Here is an 18906-nt window from a genome sequence, read left to right on the forward strand (position 1 = left end):
TACCCTCCATAAAAAAATAATAATAATACTAGAAAAGATACAATTTCTGGGGAAATTGTGCGGCGTGGTCTTGCCTCCACCAATACTCCTGACTGGAGACGGTGCCCCTGGAGATGTAAATGTGATCCAACAGTGTGTCGAGCCAGTTCGGTCCATTGCCCCATCAAAAACTGCTCCATTAAAAACTACCCCATCAAAACTGCACCATCCTATTTGCCCCATCAAAAACTGGTTGCTATGGAGGGTTGCTATGGACTGGTTGCTATGGAGTGGTTTCTACGGAGTGGTTGCTATGGACGGTTGCTATGGATGGGTTGCTATGGACGGTTGCTATGGACTGGTTGCTATGGACCGGTTTCTATGGACCGGTTGCTATGGACCGGTTGCTATGGACTGGTTGCTATGGACTGGTTGCTATGGACTGGTTGCTATATGCAGAGCATGCAGAAGTTACGCAGAGCCAAAAAAAACTGAGCCATATCACCTCACAGTGTGTGGGAGGAGCTATAGAAAGCCCTCACGATTCAGTCACAATGGGCTGCTGCTGAGCATGTGGTGGTTTGCTCCCCGCCTGTCCCTTTCTTTGTAGCTCCGAGTTTGCAGCTGTTTAACAACACTGGATATATAGCTGCTCCTATACACGCCGTATGGTTCTCAGAGCTGTGTGAGACGTGTGTGTGGGTTTCTATTTGTCCCTGCTGGAGGAGACAATGTAATCATGTTGTATTGTTCGCTTTGTAAAGGCCGGAAATACAAGTGCTCAGGATTGGCTGTGCTCTCAGCTGAAGGAGAAGGGTTGAAAAGTACATGAGGCAGGGGCGTGGCCGGACGCTGATGGCAATGGATGCTCTCTGAGGGAGCTCCGTCCTAGCTGAACTGAATCCGAAGCCATCCGGTACCGAGGATCGGGAATTTAAACTTCTAACCCTTCCATCCTGACTCGGGGAATCTCCCTGCACAGCCCCATACCATTATTGTGCCTTTTGATGGTCTGCCGGCGGTGTAAATCAGTCCGTGACAGAGTTCAATTGCAGACGTCCCGCCGCCATCTTGGGGCCTATGAAGCCTTGATCACAGCCGTGCTCAAGTGAGGTAAAAACGGCAGAAAAAGACACAATCATAGTGTCATCCTCCTCATATGTGTAGCGATCTACGTGGTGGCCCAGAGACATAAGCCTGAGCGGCGATTTGAAGCGGTTATTAGGTCCGGGAGCAGATCTTTAACCTGGAGACCTGCCGCCATTTTGGGGCCCAGTAAACATTATACCCCTCGATCTAAAGTACTGTGACAGCGGGCTAAACGAACACAGCTTCCGATCGTTATGTGGATTGAAAGCTAAAACTGTGACAGTGATCCTTACACCCTGTGGGGTGTCAAATTATCACCTCAGAACTGGATGAAATACCTTGGAAAGATTTTATAACTAAACTGCAGAGGTGACACCACCATCTTGTAGACTAAGTATATTACCACAGAATTCATAAGCAATTCAACTGCGGAGGCAACGCCGCCATCTTGTGGCCTACAAGTATATTACCACAGATTTCAAAAAAAAAAAAAAGTGTAACTGCTTTTCTGAGGCGAAAACTGCTGAAATTAAACACTTTTCTCTTATAATCCACCTCAGTGACTAAAACTCAGTGTGTGGTGACTTGTGACCATTATCCTGCAAAACTACTGCGAGGATCTGATAGAGTGTAGATGGATTTTATCCCCAGTTCACCGTAACATCTTGCAACCTAAATAATCCATTATATCACACTATTTGGAATTTTTATTATATTTATTCCTTCTCTACACTGAGGTAATTTTTTGTACACTGGATACCTGACTGCAATAATAGACTAATCACAGTAGTCAGAGATTGGTTACCAACTCGATACGGTCCCCAGGGCCTGCGTTATACAATATCGGATTATCCTATGATTATTCCTGCAATGGAAACTTACTGAGGGGTTCCTACTCACCGTCCGATGTTAGTCGAAGATAGCTGCAGACCTATCCACTAATATGACACCTGCATGATACGTAATTTGAGACATTTTTATGATGCTGATCTTTTCACAATACTTACTGTAAAGGCTCAAATCTGGACCTGGTCAGTTCACATAAGCAATACCCACTGTAAGATGGTGGTTATAAGGACTGTTATGCCTATAGGAGCTGATATAGGAGTGAACTGTTGATTTTACGATATAGAACAACTCTACCCCTGCTGATAAGAATTCACTATAACACTTATTTTATATGAAGGGGAAACAGGGCAAAAAAAATAAGAACTCAATTATCAAGGAGAGTCTTTTTGATATGGACACCCCTCCTCATACAAGTCCTCAGGTACCTGTGGTGGATCCTAAGTTTACTGAACATTTCTCGTCTCATGTGACACCCTCCTCATCACCTCCTACCTTAAGTTCTACTACATCTTCAGCTTTATTTTCATCTGTAGTAAGGGAGGGTATAACACCTATAATGGCTGATCATGGGATTCCTATGGTTTCTCCATCACATGACCCTATACAAGTGACTACTAACGTTGAAACTGCTCCAGAAGTTTCTTTCAATGTTGCTGATCTCTATAACAGGATCTCTGAAATGCTGGAAAGGGGTTTAGCTCACACGGCTGAGAAAATTACTAAAGATATTAGGGCAGACTTCCAATGTCTTGGCAACAGGATAGACTCAGTTGAGCATAAATTGGACACTAACGTCTCTAAAACTGAACAACATGATGATCATATCCATTTCCTACAAGAACAACTGGAGGCTGCTCAAACTAAGATTGACGATTTGGAAAACAGGTCAAGAAGAGAAAACTTCAGGGTTAGGGGTCTTCCTGAGTCCATTATGGACGTTCATTCAGCAATACGAGACATTATGAGAATCCTCCTTCCATCTGCACCTGATATAAAATTGGAAATTGATAGGGCTCATAGATCATTAGGTCCAATGAGAAGAGATGGTTTGCCCAGAGATGTGGTGGTCAAGCCTCATTATTTCTCCACCAAAGAAGACATTATGAAACGGTCCAGACAACAGGAGAATCTTCAATACCAAGGTACTAATATACAAATATTTTCTGACATTTCACCATATACCATTCAGAAAAGAAGAGCAATGAAACCGTTATTGTCTGCCCTCATCAACAAAAACATCAAGTATAAATGGGCTTTCCCCTTCGCCTTAAAATTCAATTATAATGGTAGAAACCATATAATACATAATTTCCAAGAAGGTGAACGACTTCTGTATGATCTGAAAATTATATCTCTTGATCCTGTCATGGACACTAATCCGCCTCAACTTCCATCTGCCAAGAGGAACACACCTACTAGTCCGACTCAAAATCCTTGGAACAAGGTCAAGTACAGGAAAATTGGAGGGGACCAAGCACCCTGATATTGAATAGACTTATCCAGGACGTATCTCTTAATCTTTAATTCAGATGAATTTTTATCCCGGATGCTTTTTAAAAACAAAGAAGATTCCGGGTTTACATGTCTAGTTTAATGCCGTTTTTCTTTAGATTATTCTCCTACTGTTTTTGGGCCATCCTATGATTCACTTGCCTTTTATCTTAAACTTGTTTTAAGGTGTAATGTTTAATCTGTCGGCAACTGACGACGGTGAGGTATTGAACCTCAACTTACCTCTTGTGTCGACACTTTGTCGACCCAATGGGTAAGAATATAGTCCTTTTCAGGGACTATACAAAAATTTCTTGTTTGAATGAGGGAAGGAGAATCATTCTCTTCCCCCATTCTGGGTCACGAATTGACCTTGCACGATCTAATAGTTTATTGTGCCATATGTTTTTTTATTTTTCTCTTTTTATCTCTCCTTTTTCTTTCTTCTTCATACTCTCTTCGTTTCTTCAGCCTGCCTGCCATTGTTCGTATTTGCGAGACTATTGATGATATCTGTACGGTCCCGCATGTTCATAGATGTAGAAAAGACTTATGGCTGGATCGAATGATGTATCTAAACCCCTTAGTGTTGTTACTCACAACACTCAGGGGTTGAATTCTCCTGTTAAGAGGCGCAAAGCCTTTCAAGTATACAAGTCTCTCCGTGTGGATGTGGTTTTCCTTCAAGAAACCCACTTTCCTAAACGATACAACCCTTCCTTTATGCATGCCCACTTTCCATTGTTTTACCTAGCTAAAGCAGAAAACAAAACTAAGGGTGTGGCCATTTTGTTTTCTAGGTATTGTAATTTTAACCTGACTAAAGAATTTGGAGATCCGGAAGGTAGGTTTCTATTGTTACAAGGTACCCTTGATGGCAGACTATACACATTTATCTCTTATTATGCTCCTAACAGAGGTCAGAAAAAGTTTTTCTCACAGATGCTTGATACCCTCCGACCATTCATGGAGGGGATCATTCTTATGGGTGGAGACTCTAACCTAGCTTTCGACACGGGATTGGATAAGTCCAAACCTTCTGTCAAGGGAATCGTCAGACCGACTAAACTTAGTCTACAAGTAGCACGCATTCTACATCAGTCTAGATTAACTGACATCTGGAGGGAGATGAACCCCAAAATTAAGGACTATACTCACTATTCTAACCCTCACCACTCTTATTCGCGTATAGATCATATATTAATCTCTAACCATCACGTCCCAGCTGCCATTAAGTCTCATATAGTTGATGTTTCTTGGTCAGATCACTCGATGGTTCTATTGTCACTGAGGAGAGAGGACACTTCTCCTAAAGTGTCTCATTGGACACTAAATAAGTCTATTTTGAAGGACCCTGTCCTAATGAAGGATATTGAGCGATCTCTTCTAGAATACTTTAAGCATAATGATACAGAAGATGTGTCCCCTGAAACTCTGTGGGCTGCCCACAAGGCTTCTATCAGAGGCAAAATTATACAAGTGGCCGCTGGCCTCAAGAAACAAAGAAACATAGACATAAGGAAGCTGGAAAACAACTATATAGAGCTACGTAAAAAACATAAATCTGATCCTCTTAACTTTCCTACTCAGGCACTTGATGCAGCTAGATCTGCCCTAAACTTGGTACTTACCACCAAAGCTGGGGAAGATATGAAATGGACTGGAGCTAATTTCTATAAATTTAAAGATAAAATAGGCCCGATGCTAGCTCATAAACTCTCACCCAGATTTCAATCGCGGTCTCTCCCTAAAATAAGGATGACTGATGGTTCTCTTACCCTGAATCCTAGGAAGATAATGGAGGCCTTTCATGATTTTTTTTCTAAGCTTTATGCATCCACTGATGATTCTTCTTCAGAGGGAATGGATGATTTTCTAGACAATTTGATTCTACCTCAATTGACTGAAGTTCATAGAGAAATGATGGAGTCTCCCATATCAGCTGAAGAAGTATTGTTAGTAATTAAAAACCTAAAATTAGATAAAGCCCCGGGCCCTGATGGGTTTTCAAGTGCTTATTATAAAACATATTCGAGCATTTTAACACCCTACATGGTTAAATTCTTCAACCACATGACCGGTGGAGTTCCCATAGACAGGCAACTTAATTTAGCTTATATTTCGGTTATCCCAAAGCCAGAAAAAGACCATAGCCTGGTGGAAAACTATAGACCTATATCCCTCATTAACAACGATCTTAAGATACTCACTAAGGTAATGGCCAATAGAATGTCCTCTTTCATTGGCCAGTATGTTAGTAAAGATCAAGTAGGCTTCATCGCTGGAAGGCAAGGTCCTGATCAGGTTAGGAGGGCTGTGGATCTGATCTCCATTTTGAACTCGGGTTGGACTGGTGATACTAATCAAAGGGGAATGCTTCTTTCTATTGATCTACAGAAAGCATTTGACTCAGTATCATGGCCATTCATGTTAGAAGTGATGAAACGTTGGGGGTTTGGCACGAAATTTCTTGGAATCTTATCTGCACTTTACTCTCATCCTAAAGCTAATATACGCTTTCAGGGTATCTTTTCGGAACCTATTGAGATTCATAGGGGTACTAGGCAGGGTTGTCCTCTGTCTCCCCTGGTGTTTGCAATAGTTATGGAATCCTTGGCTATAGCTATTCGTGAGAACACAAACATCAGAGGAGTTAGATGTGCCAAAACGGAACATAAATGTGCCTTGTTTGCAGATGACCTTTTACTGTTTTTGACCGCTCCAGATACATCCCTACCGGAATTATATTCTCTTTTAGACAAATTTTCTATAGTTTCAGGTCTAACTGTGAATATGGCCAAGTCTAGGGCCCTCAATGTTTCTCTTTCTGAATCCACGGTTTCTCTACTAAAAGGAAAATTATGGATTCAAATGGGACACCTCTTATATCAAATACCTAGGTATCTATTTGACTCCCAACATCCAAAACTTGTATTTGGCCAATTATCCACCTATGTATAGAAAACTTGAGAAAGATTTGAGAGATTGGGGGACTCAGAATATAGGTTGGATTGGTAGAATTAACTCGGTTAAGATGACTCTTCTCCCTAGGCTTTTGTATCTTTTTAGATCATTACCCATACCGATAATTAAAAGTCATCTAAAATCCTTTCAAGGAAAGATTATCAAGTTTATTTGGAACAATAAGGGTCCACGCCTTCCATCTCGCACTCTCTATAACTTGCCTGAACAGGGGGGTCTGGGGGTACCCAACTTATTATGGTACTATCAATCAGCAAGATTGGCACAGTTATCGGAAACTTTTCTTAAACATGAACGCCCTGACTGGTTAGATATAGAAGAGCAGGCGACCCCGAATCTAACGATAGAGGAATTAATGTGGAGTCCTACCAAGAATAGGCCTTCTATTTTATCTCCGACTCTTTCTCAAACCTTTGTTTTATGGGATTCACTTAAAAACAATCCCTCTCTAATTTCTAAAGGCAGACCTTTATCGAGTATTTTTCTAGACCCACTCTTTGTTTCTAAAATTGAAGTAGATTCGTTCAAATGGTGGCATGACAAAGGGTTGCATCGTATAGGCCGTTTTTTTTCGCGCTCGGGTCCACTTCCTAAACAACACTTCATTGACAAGCTAGGTCTTCCTGTCTCAGAAAAATTAAGATTTTCTCAACTACATGACTATGCACAAAGCCTATGGGATAGTGGCTCGATCTCTGGACTATTGACACCTTATGAAAGTAATTGTGATCAGGGTTTGATCAGGAAGGGGAATATTTCAATCATATATCAATCGCTTGCTAATAATTGCACCAAATTACCTCATATGCTGGCCTGGGAAAGGGAACTTAATAACAACTGGGATTTATCTGACTGGTGCAGTAATTATACTAGATCCATTAAAGGATTTGTGAATATATCCCTTGTAGAGGCTAATGTAAAAATTTATACTAGGTGGTATTTAGTTCCCGTTAAACTGGCTTCCATGTATCCGTCAATTTCGCCCCTTTGCTTCAGAGGTTGTCAGGGATTGGGGTCTATGGTACATATATGGTGGGAATGTCCCAAAATACGTGGATACTGGAATAAGGTGTTCAACATAATAAGACGTGTCACAGGCTGTAATTTGCATCAATCCCCCACTATCGCTTTACTTAACGGGATGTTACCCCAAACCTCCAAGGTTACTAGAAAACTCATCCTATACATTCTGACAGGTGCCAGGATCACAATTGCAGCTGCGTGGAAAAAATCTACTGTCTCCATCCGGTATATGAAACAAAAGGTTACATGGATTATGGAACAAGAAAAGAGGGTCTGTTCCATGTTGGATATGTCTACTCTTTTCCATGAAATATGGGAACCGTGGATGAAATTTATGGGAATATCTTTTATCCCATAAAGGCTGTGGTGATATTTATATCCTTAGGACGATGTTGTTCATTGACAGGCAGGCTGCCATCTCTTTTTCCTTTTACTTTCCCCTGATCTTTTTTTTTTTTTTTTTTCCTTTCTTTTCTTCTCTTTTTTTCTCTTCTTTTCATTGATTGTTATTTGATTTGATAATTATTTTTTTTTTACACGAGGATAACATCTTTGTTATTTCTCATTCTCAGAGTGTTATGTTTAGAAAAAAAAAAAAAAAAGATATATATAAACATTTGTATTAGCCTATGTTTGGGTTATCAAAAGATTCCACCAAATTTTTGGGGATGTTAGGTATGTTAAGGGTTTTGAAAATATATATTTACAGTGACTGGGTGGTATTGGTGATAATTATTGGAGGGAGGGAAGGGGGATTTAAAGGTTTGCTTAACCTCTTGGACACAGACTGTTCCCAGTGGGGGTGTCAGAGAAGTCTTTGTTATACAGAAATCCTGTCCTTTATTAGTTCCATGAAATTAGACCCAGTACACACATGGGGTTTTTTATTGTGTGACAACAATAAGCCTAAGGAATTATATAGTATATAGAAATATCCTTTTATTTATTTAATTATAAATTATTGGTTATACCTAGCTTTTCTTTTTAACTATTACAATCTGTTATACTCTCACCGTATGGTGATAGCATATGATATGGCTGTATATGATAGTCAGTTTCTATGACAAGACCATCTTCTATGTAAAGCAATGCATTGGATTTATTATTTACTGTGTATTACTGAAAGGTATACTGCTGTTTTAGTACAAATGTATGTACTTTTATTGAAAATAAACATAAATTTGAATGAAAAAAAAAAAAAAAAAAAAAAAAAAAGAAAGCCCTCACAGATGTGTGTATGAAGGATTTTACCTCAGCGTCTCCTAGGAAACCAATGTAAACATATGCAAACACACTCGAGTCTCAAACTGGCGGCCCTCCAGCTGTTGCAAAACTACAAGTCCAATGAGGCATTGCAAGAATGACAGTTACCAGCATGACTCCCACAGGCAGAGGCATGATGGGACTTGTAGTTTTACAACAGCTGGAGGGCCACCAGTTTGAGACCCTTGCAAGCAGAGGAAAGTTCCCTCAGCCTTGTGTGGGAGGAGCCAACTCACCTCACAGCTGTTTGTGAGGTGTTATTAAACTCCTCGGCGTCTCCTAGGAAACCAATTGTTTGGTTTGCAGGCTCTCTGTAAACACAGCAGAAATTGAGGAATTTTTTTTTAATACTTGTCCTTCAAATTAAGGTATTTACCTCACAGAAAACACCTCACAGCTACCTCACAACTGTGTGTATGAAGGTATTTACCTCACAGAAAACGCCTCACAACTGTGTGTATGAAGGTGTTTACCTCACAGAAAACACCTCACAACTGTGTGGGAGGAGCTATAGAATCCCCTTACAGCTGTGCGTGAGGAGTTTTAATTACCTCAGCGTCTCCTAGGAAACCAATGTAAACATAAGCATGCAGCCTCTAAGCAGAGACTCAGATCCTGGATTTTTCTTAAATACTTGTCCTATTCAAATGGTTGTATTTTAAAAACTATGAATCGTACAGCGAATATCTTTATATTTTACGAATCACAAGACCCAGACCTACATTTTGATGTATAGTATGTCTCTGAAATAATAAAATTGAAGGCACAGTCGCAGTTTACAAATTCCAAAGATGATTTTAGTTTTCTAAACTTTGACCTCCATTGACTTCCATTGAAATAATGGATGGCGTAGGTTGCAAACAAATTATCATATTGTGAAAACGGTTTGATCAATCACTTAGCCGTGAACACGTGTGGAGGCAGCAGGGATAGCTGAACGTTTTGATATAAGATTTGTGTAGGTCGGCTTGAAAATGAGGGTGTGGTCGCAGTTTGCAAATCATGTAATGATTTTTCATTTTTAGAAATCCCACACTCTACCGCTCCCCATTCATTCCTATGGGAAAATTTTGCCGCAAAAATTACAATATTTCGCGAACGATTCGGCGAAATTTTCCACACAGTAATAGCCCACCGATCGGGAACAATCCGCACGATTCGATATATTACTCGTCTATGTAGTGTAAAAACTGTGGGAGGAGTTAGGGGGGGCAAATTTGGCTATAAGAATAATAATAATATATATGTGAGATAACAATAAGTGCTCTTGCTATGCAAGACCACTTAACTACTTGCCGACCGCGCACCGTCATAATACGGCGGCAGGTCGGCTCTCCCAGGCGAGAGCCCGTAGCTATACGTCCTGCGCGTGACCGGCGATGGGGCGCGCGCGCGCGCCCCCCCGCCGTTCCCGATGATCAGATTCGTTTCAGAACTGATCAATCACCAGGTCCAGGCCAATAAAATCTGGCCTGGACCTGGTGATCACACTAACCAATGGTTGTCTTCCCCTGGCAATGTTTTGTAAACATTGGCAGGGGAAGTACTGCTCTCTCCCTCGTGTCGGTCTTTCCGTTCCAGACCGAGAGGGAGAGAGCATCTGAAACGTGAGTTGCACAACACTACTCTAACACCAGGTCACATAGGCACACATTTAACCCCCTGATCACCCCCTGATCACCCCCCAAATTAACCCATTCACTGCCTGTCACTGTGTCACCCAGTACAGCAATCAGATTTTTTTTTGATCGCTGTACTAGTGTCATTAGTGACAAAAATAAGTGTTTAGGTAATCAGTCTTAGGCCATAAAAAGTCTAGGGACCCCCCCTAACCCCCCCAATAAAGGTTTAACCCCTTCATTACCCCCTGTCACCAGTGATCACAGTATAAGTGTCACAGGTGACGCAGTTTAGTTTATTTTCTATAGCATCAGGGCACCCGCCATATTTTTTGAAATAAAGTTTTAACCCCCTGATCGCCCGGCGTGTGATAAAAGTTTGGTTTTAGCGCCAGATAGGGTCTGCGTCGCCCCAGGCAGCGTCAGATTAGTGCCAGTAGCGCTAACACCCACGCACGCACCATACGCCTCCCTTTAGTGGTATAGTATCTGATCGGATCGATACCTGATCTGATCAGATCTATACTAGCGTCCCCTGCAGTTTAGGGTTCCCAAAAACGCATTGTTAGCGGGATCAGCCCAGATACCTGCTAGCACCTGCGTTTAGCCCCTTCGCCCAGCCCAACCCACCGAAGTGCAGTATCGATCGATCGATCACTGACATAAAACACAAAAACACATAACTGCAGCGTTCGCAGAGTCAGGCCTGATCTCTGCGATCGCTAACAGTTTTTTTGGTAGCGCTTGACTCAGTCGCTAACAGGTCAGGTGCTTTTTTGCCTGTGAATCTCACCACTGTACCCCTAAATTTAGAGCCCAAAATGGCAAATCGATGGTACAGTGATGAAGAGGCCTACTTGTTTATGAGCCTGTCAGATAGTGATGAGGAGGTCACGCATCTGTCAAATTCTTGCTCAGAATACGATCCTGTAGACGACAGTGGCTCCCTGACAGATAGCTCTGACGACGGAGTGGTCCCTGCTAGGGTCAGGCGTACCAGACCCCGATCTTCTGCTGTCGCTGAGGTGCAAGAACCGCAGGGCTCTCGTATGGAGGAGAGAAGTACTAGCGCCGCTATTCCTTCTGGTGAACTGGCAAGCACCAGCGGCCTAGTACATCCTGGTCATATATCCAGCACTGCAGTAACACTTGGTGACGTGGCGAGTCCCATAAGTGCAGTTCAAGCTGGAGAGGTGGCAAGCACTAGTAGTGTCCCGCTGCCACCAAGAAGAAGAAGACAAAGACAGGCCCGTCCCCATAGTGTCCTTCCTGCTGCATTCGCCAATCCTGATTGGGTACCCACCACTTCTGCAGCACCCGTACTTCCCCCATTCACTGGCCAACCCGGAATTCAGGTGAATACAGTTGATTTTACGTCACTGGATTTTTATTCGCTGTATTTCACCGAAGATCTCTATAGATCTATTGTGGACCAAAGCAATTTGTACGCTGGTCAATTCTTCGCCGCTAATCCCCAGCTGTCCCTTGCCAGAGATTGGAAGCCAATTACGGTTTCCGAATTTAAGATCTTTCTGGGCCTTTCCCTCAATATGGGCATTACTAAAAAGAGTGAGCTGCGGTTATATTGGTCCACGCACCCAGTTCACCATATGCCCATTTTCTCTGCCTCCATGGCCAGGACACGATACGAGCAGATCTTGCGGTTCATGCATTTTAGTGACAATGAACTCTGTCGTCCTCGGGGAGACCCTGAATTCGATCGGCTCTACAAAATTCGGCCCCTCGTAAACCACTTCAACGAACGGTTTGCAGCCTTGTATAATCCCCAACAAGTTGTCTGCGTTGATGAGTCCCTGATTAAGTTTTCTGGCCGCTTGTCATTCAAACAATACCTTCCCAGCAAGCGTGCCAGATACGGGGTCAAGTTGTATAAGCTCTGTGACAGGGCAACAGGCTATACATCTAGCTTTATGGTTTACGAGGGAAAAGACAGTCACGTAGAGCCGGAGAATTGCCCTGATTACATAGGGAGCGCTGGTAGGATAGTGTGGGAATTGGTGTCACCCTTATTCGGAAAGGGGTACCACTTGTACGTGGACAATTACACAAGCGTGCCACTTTTTAGTCACCTTTTTGATTATGGAATTGGCGCATGTGGCACCGTGCGACCTAATCGCCGGGGCATCCCCCAACGGCTTGTAGAATCCCGTCTTAGTCGGGGGGAGAGAGCCTGCTTACGGTGTAATAATTTGTTAGCAGTGAAGTGGAGGGATTCACGGAATGTTTTTGTTCTGTCCTCGCTTCACGCAGACACGGCAGTCCAAATTCCTACGGCGACTGGTGTTGTGGAGAAACCCCTCTGTATCCACGAGTACAACCTTAACATGGGAGGGGTGGACCTCAATGACCAGTTGTTGGCGCCGTACCTAATTGCCCGGAGGTCCAAACGCTGGTACAAAAAAGTATCAGTGTATTTGTTTCAATTGGCTTTGCTGAACGCTCATGTGCTATACAGAGCTTCAGGACGGACTGGATCCTTCCTAAAATTCCAGGAAGAGATCGTCGAAGCCCTTCTGTTTCCAGATGGTGCTGTGCCCCACCTTCCCAACGCAAATGCAGTGAGCCGGCTGTATGAGAGGCATTTTCCTTTTGTCCTCGCTGGTACCCCTACCCAAAGAACCCGCCAAAAAAGATGTCGTGTCTGCAGCAAACTCGGATTTAGGCGTGACACCCGCTTTTATTGTCCCGACTGTCCTGACCAACCTGGTCTCTGCATTGGTGTATGTTTCAAACGCTACCACACACTAATTGAGTTTTAGCGTAGGGTACAGCACCACACAGTCCTAGGCACACCAACACAGGGTCTCGGAATATGTGATGGCCATCACATTTTGAGAGACCATAATCTGCAACGTTCAGTTTATAGTTTTCATAAAAGTGAAAAAAAAGTAGAAAAAAAATAAAAAAACACAAAAACACAAAAAAAATATAAAATAAAAAATCCAAAAATAGTTGTGGTTGTATTTTTCTCCTCTCTTTATTGTTCTCTTATGTTCACTCTCTACTGTCCACTCACTATTGTTCTATATCTATTCTCTCTATTTTTACAATGTTTTATTGTATTTGCTTTGCAGGTATGGTATGTTATACTGTAATGTTTGTTTTATTGTTAACCATCATTTGCTTAGCAGGTACGCTATTCAGTTGCATCGCGGATTTATTTAGCGTGACAGCAACAGCGTTTGCTCCCACGATATATAAAGCCGCGACTCCAACGCTGTAGGAGGTGATTTCACCACCACAGTTAAAAAAAGAGCATATATGCCGAAGCATGGGGGCATTAGGGGCGGAGGAGCGATTTTGCTCCTAATGCCGCGTACATACGGTCGAAATTCCGACGGAGGCTTGCCCGTGGAAAAGTTCGACCGTGTGTACGCGGCATAACTTTTTTTGCGGGAGGATGCCCCCATGCTTCGGCATATATATTTTTTAGGCACAGGTTGCGTTAAAAAATGTTTTGTTTTGTTTTTGATATTTGCTTTGCAGGTATGGTATGGTAAGATCTTACTGTTAAAATGTAATGTTACTTTGTTATAATGTTAACCATCATTTGCTTAGCAGGTACGCCATTCAGTTGCAGCGCGGATTTATTTAGCGTGACAGCAACAGCGTTTGCTCCCACGATACATAAAGCCGCGACTCCAACACTGTGGGAGGTGATTTCACCACCACAGTTAAAAAAAGAGCATATATGCCGAAGCATGGGGGCATTAGGGGCGGAGGAGCGATTTTGCTCCTAATGCCGCGTACATACGGTCGAAATTCCGTCGGAAGCTTGCCCGTGGAAAAGTCCGACCGTGTGTATGCGCCATAACTTTTTATGCGGCGTACATACGTGTGTGAGCGGCATAACTTTTTTGCGGGAGGATGCCCCCATGCTTTGGCATATATAAATGGTGCATGTATGCCCATCATTAGAAGTGGGTGGATGAAGGGAGGTATTCTAATGGTGGGCATACCCACCGATCAATCTTTTTTTCGTTCAGCCAACAGGCTGCATGAAAAAAAAAAAAAAAAAGATTACAATACATGTCCAACAAGAACCATCAACGTACTGGTATGTTGCTGGACTTTGAATGGTTATACCAGAATGATGCCTGCGGGTTTAGGCATCATCTTGGTATCATTCTTTTCAGCCAGCGGTCGGCTTTCATGTAAAAGCAGTCCTAGCGGCTAATTAGCCTCTAAACTGCTTTTACAAGCAGTGGGAGGGTATGTCCCCTCCCCGGATATAAACTGCGCCATTGGGAAAGTGGGAAAACATTTTATCACACCGATCTTGGTGTGGTCAGATGCTTTAAGGGCAGAGGAGAGATCTAGGGTCTAATAGACCCCAATTTTTTCAAAAAAGAGTACCTGTCACTAACTATTGCTATCATAGGGGATATTTACATGCCCTAAGATGGCAATAAAAATTATAAAAATAATAAAAAAAAGTAAGGAACAGTTTAAAATAAAATTAAAAAAGCAAATTAAATAATAATAAAAAAAAATAAATAAAAAAAAAAAGCACCCCTGTCCCCCCCTGCTCTTGCGCAAAGGCGAACGCAAGCGTCGGTTTGGCGTCATATGTAAACAGCAATTGTACCATGCATGTGAGGTATCACCGCGAAGGTCAGATCGAGGGCAGTAATTTTAGCAGTAGACCTCCTCTGTAAATCTAATGTGGTAACCCGTAGAGGCTTTTAAAGGCTTTTAAAAATGTATGTAGTCTGTCGCCACTGCGCATTTGTGCGCAATTTTAAAGCATGTCGTGTTTGGTATCTATGTACTCGGCCTAAGATCATCTTTTTTATTTCATCAAACATTTGGGCAATATAGTGTGTTTTAGTGCATTAAAATAAAAAAATATGTATTTTTGCCCAAAAAAATGCATTTGAAAAATCGCTGCGCAAATACTGCGTGGTAAAAAAAAATGCAACACCCACCATTTTAATCTGTAGGGCCTTTGCTTTAAAATAATATATAATGTTTGGGGGTTCAACTTAACTTTCTTGCAAAAAAATAATATGTTTTTATGTAAACAAACAGTGTCAGAAAGGGCTTTTTCTTCAAGTGGTTAGAAGAGTGGGTAATGTGTGACATAAGCTTCTAAATGTTGTTCATAAAATGCCAGGACAGTTCAAAACCCCCCCAAATGACCCCATTTTGGAAAGTAGACACCCCAAGCTATTTGCTGAGAGGCATCTCGAGTCCATGGAATATTTTATATTTTGACACAAGTTGTAGGAAAGAGAATTATTATTATTTTATTTTATTTTTTTTGCACAAAGTTGTCACTAAATGATATATTGCTCAAACATGCCATGGGCATATGTGGAATTACACCCCAAAATACATTCTGCTGCTTCTCCTGAGTACGGGGATACCACATGTGTGAGACTTTTTGGGAGCCTAGCCGCGTACGGGACCCCAAAAACCAATCACCACCTTCAGGCTTTCTAAGGGTGTAAATTTTTGATTTCACTCCTCACTACCTATCACAGTTTCGGAGGCCATGGAATGCCCAGATGGCACAAAACCCCCCCAAATGACCCCATTTTGGAAAGTAGACACCCCAAGCTATTTGCTGAGAGGTATGTTGAGTATTTTGCAGATCTTGCTTTTTGTCACAAAGATTTGAAAATTGAAAAAAGAAAAAAAAAAAAAAAAATATATATATATACCTTTCTTCATTTTCAAAAATAAATGAGCGCTGTAAAATACTCACCATGCCTCTCAGCAAATAGCTTGGGGTGTCTACTTTCCAAAATGGGGTCATTTGGGGGGGTTGTGTGCCATCTGGGAATTCCATGGCCTCCGAAACTGTGATAGGCAGCGAGGAGTGAAATCAAAAATTTGCGCCCTTAGAAATCCTGAAGGCGGTGCTTGGTTTTCGGGGCCCCGTACGCGGCTAGGCTCCCGAAAAGTCCCACACATGTGGTATCCCCGTACTCAGGAGAAGCAGCAGAATGTATTTTGGGGTGCAATTCCACATATAACCATGGCATGTGTGAGCAATATATCATTTAGTGACAACTTTGTGCAAAAAAGAAAAAAAAAAAAAAAAAAAAAAAAAAAGTTTGTCATATTCCAGCAACTGGTGGCAAGATATAAAATATTCCATGAACTCAAAATGCCTCTCAGAAAATAGCTTGGGGTGTCTACTTTCCAAAATGGGGTCATTTGGGGGGGTTGTGTGCCATCTTGGCCTTTTATGGCCTTCAATACTGTGATAGGTAGTGATCGGTAGTGAGGAGTGAAATCAAAAATGTATGCCCTTAGAAATCCTGAAGGCCGTGCTTGGTTTTCGGGGTCCCGTACGCGGCTAGGCTCCCAAAAAGTCCCACACATGTGGTATCCCCGTACTCAGGAGAAGCTGCAGAATGTATTTTGGGGTGTAATTCCACATATGCCCATGGCATGTGTGAGCAATATATCATTTAGTGACAACTTTGTGCAAAAAAAAAAAAAAATTGTCATATTCCCGCAACTTGTGGCAAAATATTAAATATTCCATGGACTCAACATGCCTCTCAGCAAATAGCCTGGGGTGTCTACTTTCCAAAATGGGGTCATTTGGGGGGGGGGGTTGTGCTATTTGGGCATTTTATGGCCTTCAAAACTGTGATAGGTAGTGAGGAGTGAAATAAAAAAATTGCGCCATTAGAAATCCTGAAGGCGATGCTTGGTTTTCGGGGTCCCGTATGCGGCTAGACTCGCAAAAAGTCCCACACATGTGGTATCCCCGTACTCAGGAGAAGCAGCAAAATGTATTTTGGGGTGCAATTCCACATAACCATGGCATGTATGAGCAATATATCATTTAGTTACAACTTTTTGTAATTTCTTTTTTTTTTTTTGTCATTATTCAATCACTTGGTACAAAAAAAAAAAATATTCAGTGGGCTCAATATGCCCCTCAGCAGATTCCTTGGGGTGTCTACTTTCCAAAATGGGGTCATTTGGGGGGATTTTGTGCTATTTGGGCATTTTATGGCCTTCAAAACTGTCTTAGGTAGTGAGAAGTGAAATCAAAAATTTGCGCCCTTAGAAATCCTGAAGGCGGTGCTTGATTTTCGGGGCCCCGTACGTGGTTGGGCTCCCAAAAAGTCTCACACATGTGGTATCCCCGTACTCAGGAGAAGCAGGAGAATGTATTTTGGGGTGCAATTCCACATATAACTATGGCATGTGTGAGCAATATATCATTTAGTGACAACTTTTTGTAATTTCTTTTTTTTTTTTTTTTTTTGTCATTATTCAATCACTTGTTACAAAAAAAAAAAATATTCAATGGACTCAACATGCCTTTCAGCAGGTTCCTTGGGGTGTCTACTTTCCAAAATGGGGTCATTTGGGGGGGTTTTGTACTTCCCTGCTATTTTAGCACCTCAAGAATTGAGATAGGCAGTCATAAAATAAAAGCTGTGTAAATTCCAGAAAATGTACCCTAGTTTGTAGATGCTATAACTTTTGCGCAAACCAATAAATATACGCTTATTGGCATTTTTTTTACTAAAGACATGTGGCTGAATACATTTTGGCCAAAATGTATGACTAAAATTGAGTTTGTTCGATTTTTCTTATAACAAAAAGTAGAAAATATCATTTTTTCTCAAAATTTTCGCTCTTTTTCCGTTTATATCGCAAACATTAAAAATCGCAGAGGCAATCAAATACCATCAAAAGAAAGCTCTATTTGTGGGAAAAAAAGGACGCAAATTTTGTTTGGGTACAACATTGTATGGCCGCGCAATTACCAGTTAAAGCAGCGCAGTGGAAAATTGTAAAAACACCTCTGGTCTTAAGGCTGACAAATGTTCCGGTGGGAAAGTGGTTAATAATATATATGTGAGATAACAATAAGTGCTCTTGCTATGCAAGACCACTTAATTATGAGACCAGGCAGGGATGCACCCCATCACCTCTCATACATTTTAGTAATGGGCCATTGCTTCCTAAAATAACTTCTCAATCTAGAAACTATTAGTAAACATTTCTACACCAATAACCTTCTGCTACAAATATAATCTAAAAATTACCTGAATGTCTTACGGACCGATTCCTCTCCGCATGTTAGGACTTAAACATGATCACCTTTGAAACTCTCCACCAAACCTGGATTATTCACCCTTGTCTTAAAATAACCATCTCTCTCCTGTCTAGTCAACCAATAAAATATTGACTTCACTCTGACCACAGTTCAAAGAAGAAAAAAAAAACAAAAAAACAAACACAACCCAAACACACCACCTGACATTTGAAAGACATAAAACTCCTAGTCTTGGACTCATGGGGCATAACACTATTTAGAGAGGGATCCACTTTACCTGTTTCCTAAAGTTCCCATGTTTTGGAGGCCTTATCTTTTCTAGCCAATCTGCTCGGATATCTTCAAGGTAATGGTTCATACGGCTTTTCAAGGATTCGTACTGCCAAATGGCCGCAATTCCAAAAGAGCATCCTGAAAACTGATCAGTCATATTCAACATATGTAAAAACTTATATACATAATTACAACAGAAACTTAAATCAAACAGCCTAACACAAACACTCTTGCGGTCCTCTCCTTGTACAGTGGATATAAAAAAAAAAAAAAAAAAAAAAA

At 41.6% G+C, this 18906-nt stretch overlaps 1 protein-coding gene across 2 annotated transcripts in view; it reads right to left on the minus strand.

The window, feature by feature from the left end:
• The window catches only part of PARL (presenilin associated rhomboid like), a 58495-nt gene that overhangs the window by 27800 nt on the left and 11789 nt on the right, over window positions 1-18906 (minus strand). For both annotated transcript variants that reach the window (XM_040337758.1, XM_040337759.1), the window contains exon 4: window positions 18629-18769. In XM_040337758.1, coding sequence (XP_040193692.1) covers window positions 18629-18769 — 141 coding nt within the window. The remainder of the gene's footprint in view (window positions 1-18628; window positions 18770-18906) is intronic.

Source organism: Rana temporaria, chromosome 2 (genome assembly GCF_905171775.1).
Source record: "Rana temporaria chromosome 2, aRanTem1.1, whole genome shotgun sequence".
In the NCBI taxonomy this organism is placed as follows: Eukaryota; Metazoa; Chordata; class Amphibia; order Anura; family Ranidae; genus Rana; species Rana temporaria.